The sequence below is a fragment of the Corapipo altera genome, unplaced genomic scaffold, assembly GCF_003945725.1.
Source record: "Corapipo altera isolate COAL_440 unplaced genomic scaffold, ASM394572v1 56427, whole genome shotgun sequence".
NCBI lineage: Eukaryota > Metazoa > Chordata > Aves > Passeriformes > Pipridae > Corapipo > Corapipo altera.
Genome location: NW_020886241.1, coordinates 3,050 through 7,028, shown reverse-complemented (window position 1 = coordinate 7,028; position 3,979 = coordinate 3,050). Strand labels below are relative to the sequence as shown.

Below are 3,979 nucleotides of genomic sequence, written 5' to 3'. Positions count from 1 at the left end.
TGGGGATGTTCCAGAACCATCAGGACACAACCCTGTGCCGCGTGCTCTGGGATGGCCCTGCTGGGGCAGGGAGGTGGCACCAGATGCCCCACCGTGGTCCCTCCCGGCCGGACCCGTCCTGGGATCCCGTGGGGAAGCGCCGCCGCAGCGGAACCCCCGTCGGGGTTGCTGTCGATCACCGGACAGCTGTCGATCACCGCGGGGCTGCCGGCCGGCGGGGGCCGCTGTGGCGGCGGGGGAAGAGGAGGAGGATGCGGGGGAGGAAGACGAGGAGGAAACGGAAGCGGCGCTTCTTGGCGGCAAGAGAAGACGGCGGTGCGGGACGGCGGGAGCAGCGGCGGGGGGCACCGGCGGGGAAGGGCGGGCCCCGGGTCCGGTGCGGGAGGGCCGGGCCGGGTCGCACCGGAGCGGCCCCGGTGTGCGGCGGCCGAGCCGCTCCCTCCTTCCCCCAGCTCCGGTGCCGCAGCCTGTCCCGGGGCTCCGTCCGTGCCGGGGTGGGGATGGAGCTGATGGACGGCGGCAGCATCTCGCTGTGGACCGTGGTGGGGGCCGTGCAGGCGCTGGAGCGGAGCGTGGCCGCACACGCGTCCCGCCTGCTGAGCCTGGAGCACCGCGCCGGGAACGCCGAGAAGAAGCACCTGGAACACGAGAAAGTGATGGGAGAGTTGGGCAACCAGCTGGAGAGCAAGTGGACGGCGCTGGGCAACCTCGTCCAGGAGTACGGGCAGCTCCAGCGGCGCCTGGAGAACATGGAGAACCTGCTGAAGAACAGGAACTTCTGGGTGCTGCGGCTGCCCCCGGGCGGGGAGGTCCCCAAGGTAACAGAAGGGTCTCTAAGGGGTCTGGGGGACACACACCCTGCTCTGCTCCTCAGCTCTGCCCGGCAGCCTTTCCTCGTGGAAGTCATTCCATGGATCCTGCCGGGATGCAGGGGCACCAAGCAGGGAGCAGTCGCTCCTGTATATTGTTGCATTGGGCTGGGTTTCCCTACAAAAGGGCGGGTTGACATGTTTTCAGCAAAAACAGGAGGTTCTTCCCAACTCTGAGATTCCCAGTAGGACCAGTCTCCACACAGGGGGAAGTAAGAATATTGTGGAATTCCCAATTGAGCCCCCAAGGATTAGCAAAGAGCCATTACTCTCTGTGGCCGGGGGATGCCCCAAGGCAGGAATTTTCCTTCCCTGCTGCCTGGTGGCTGGGATGAATAGGAAGGAGGATTCTCAGTGTTCCAGGCGCAGTGCTGAGCGTGTGGCTTTTGGGATTGCAGGCCCCGACCCTGGTGTTGGAAAACGACGCCACTGGCTTTTCGGCTCAGGAGTGGGAGAACCTGGAGGAGTGGCAGAGGGAGCTGTGCAGGAAGGTGCTGGCAGGGAAGAGCCAAGCCCTGGTCCTGCCGGGTGAGTGTCGCTGCTCCAGTCAGTTATCGGCGCTTCCGGACTGGCTGGGAGTTTGGGGAGTCTTTCCCACACGTGGGAAGCAGATCTGTGGGAACACGGAGAGGCCGGTGTGTGTCACACCCTGTCCCGTCGGTCACCTGCGTGCCCGGTGCCAGCACAGGCCCCTTCCCTCAGCCCAGGGGTCCTTCCTGGTTGGAGTAGGGTTGGCTGCCGGCCTGGAAGCCGCTGTCTCCCGGTGAGCCACGCAAAGGGCTCTTCGTGCTGCCAACCCGGGTGTTGTAGCCGATGGATCTGGTTCCAGGAGCGTGTTCCTCCCTGTGGATGCAGCATGGAAGCATTCCTGTCTCTGTTCCTTGTCAGACGATGCCATGTCTGAACCTGCCCTCCTGTCCCGGCTCCCGGGAGGGGAAGTGCCCTGCAGTGAGGACGAGGTGGCTTCCAGGGAGATCCCAGAAGATCCAGATACAGGCAAGAGATGAGTTAAAGCTTCAATCCCGGGATATGAGGGTCGTGTGGTGCTGTCACCAGGCAGGGGCTGTCACAAGGGATGGTCCTGGTTTGCTCGGAGGGAACTTCTCAGATCCCAGGAGAAGCAGGTTCAGGGGGAGTAACAGAGAGTGAAAAAAAATGTAACAGGTTTGATTTTTAGGATTAGAGATCAGGAAGGAATTCTTGCCTGTGAGGGTGGGGGGGCCCTGGCACAGGTTGCCCAGAGAAGCTGTGGCTGCCCTTGGATCCCTGGAAGTGTCCAAGGCCAGGTTGGAAAGGAATGTGGCTGTCAGGGATCTGGTCCAGAGCAGAGAGAGGGAGAGATTCCATACTGGGAGAGATGGAATGCAGCCTGGAAAAGGGGAGACAGAGAGGGGGACGCAGCACAGGGCTGTACCTGGTGAGTGGAGCACAGCAGGAGCTGAAGGAATCCAGGAATGAGCCTTCAGACAAGCGGGACAAACTCTGCTGTGGCAGAGTCATGGAATGGTTTGGGCTGGAAGGGACCTTAAGGATCATCCAGTTCCACCCCCTGCCATGGGCAGGGACACCTTCCACTATCCCAGGTTGCTCTGACCTGGCCTTGGACACTTCCAGAGATCCAGGGGCAGCCACAGCTTCTCTGGGCAACCTGTGCCAGGGCCTCCCCCCGTCCCAGGGAAGGATTTCTGTTGGATGTGTGCGAGCCCAGAAGGCTCCACTCCCTCTGGCTCCTGTCCTGTGTCCTCCAGAGCACACCTGCTCTTCTCCTGGGATTTCTCCTGTTTGGTGGCTGCACCCTCAGGAGAGCTGTGCTCCAGAGCAGTGCAGCTGCTTAGGGAAGTCACCAGTGAGCTGGGTTGGCTCTGTTATTCCCAATAATAATGGTTTTGATGGTGTTTTCTCTGCTGTGACTAAATCTTGGATGTTTTTTCTCAAGCCCCTTGTGTCGTGTTGTCACCTCTCCACTGTCAGTCACTGCACAGTGGGGAGGGACACTCCAGACAGGAGGCTGATCCCTGCTTGGATGAAACGGCCTCGAGTTGTGCCAGGGGAGGTTTGGGTTGGAAACTGGGACAATTTCTCCCTGAAAAGGGCTCTGCCCTGGCAGAGCTGCCCAGGGCAAGGGTGGAGTCCCAATCCCTGGAGGGATTTCAAAGCCATGTTGATGTGGCACTTGGGGACATGGGTTAGTGGTGGCCTTGGCAGTGCTGGGGAATGCTTGGACTCCATGGTCCAAGAGGTCTTTTCCAACCTTATTGGCTCTGTTAGGTGATTTTGCCCTCACACATGGCTCTCTGTTTGCAGTTTCCATCCTCGACCTTTGGGTGGTTTTATGCTTGAAATGGGATTCACTTTGCTGTGAATGAGGGTGACAAGGCCACGTTCTGCTTGGGGTTGTTCTGATGTGGACCAGGACACGCTCTGCTGGAGCCTCTGGATTTGCAGTGCAGTGACTGAGGGGGATTTGCTCTGGTCCTGTCACCTCTGAGCACCCCTGTGGTGGCATCGCCACCTCTGTGGTGTTCCCAGTGCAACCGAGCCAGGAAACCTCTTGTTTGGTTTCTCAGCCACTTGGGTGGGGAGAATTGCCTCTCCTTTCACACTTGGGTTTGTATTTCACAGTTGCCTTCATCTCCCGCTTCTGGGAGCTTGGGATACGGGTGGCTTTTGTTCCTGGGGATCAGCTTTCACCAGATCCCAAACCATTGCTGCCCGCTGCTTGTTTTCCTCATCACTAATTGGGCTTTAGTCCCTTCCCTAATTGGGTCCTGTCCCTTGCTGCTCCCAAAGTGTCTTCCAGGGGGAGGGTGCAGCTGGCTGGCTCATCCCCCCGGAGACAGCGATCCCAGTGCTGCCGAGGTCTTGGATCCCATGGCTCTGGAGAAGGTCCGTGTGGGGTGAGCCCCTCTCGCTGCACTTATCCATGATTTTCCCCAAATCAAACCTGTGAGGACAGAGAGTGTCACCTTTTGTCACTCCTCAGGGTTGGGTGGCCAATTGCTGCCATGTCCTGACAGGCAGTTTGGGTCTGTGCAGTAAGTGGATAAACTAATCAGATCCCCAGTGGTTTTCTGTGGGTTCTGGTTAAACTGTTCCTATATTTTATATAT

General features: G+C 59.4%; 1 protein-coding gene across 1 annotated transcript; it reads left to right on the top strand.

The window, feature by feature from the left end:
- Positions 1-83: 83 nt before the first annotated feature.
- Positions 84-3,570, top strand: LOC113941096 (zinc finger protein 398-like). Its single transcript, XM_027632253.1, has 4 exons — positions 84-818; positions 1,268-1,397; positions 1,758-1,865; positions 3,174-3,570. Exons 1-4 carry the CDS (start codon positions 84-86, stop codon positions 3,233-3,235), a joined length of 1,035 nt encoding a protein of 344 aa, XP_027488054.1. The 3' UTR covers positions 3,236-3,570.
- Positions 3,571-3,979: the final 409 nt, after the last annotated feature.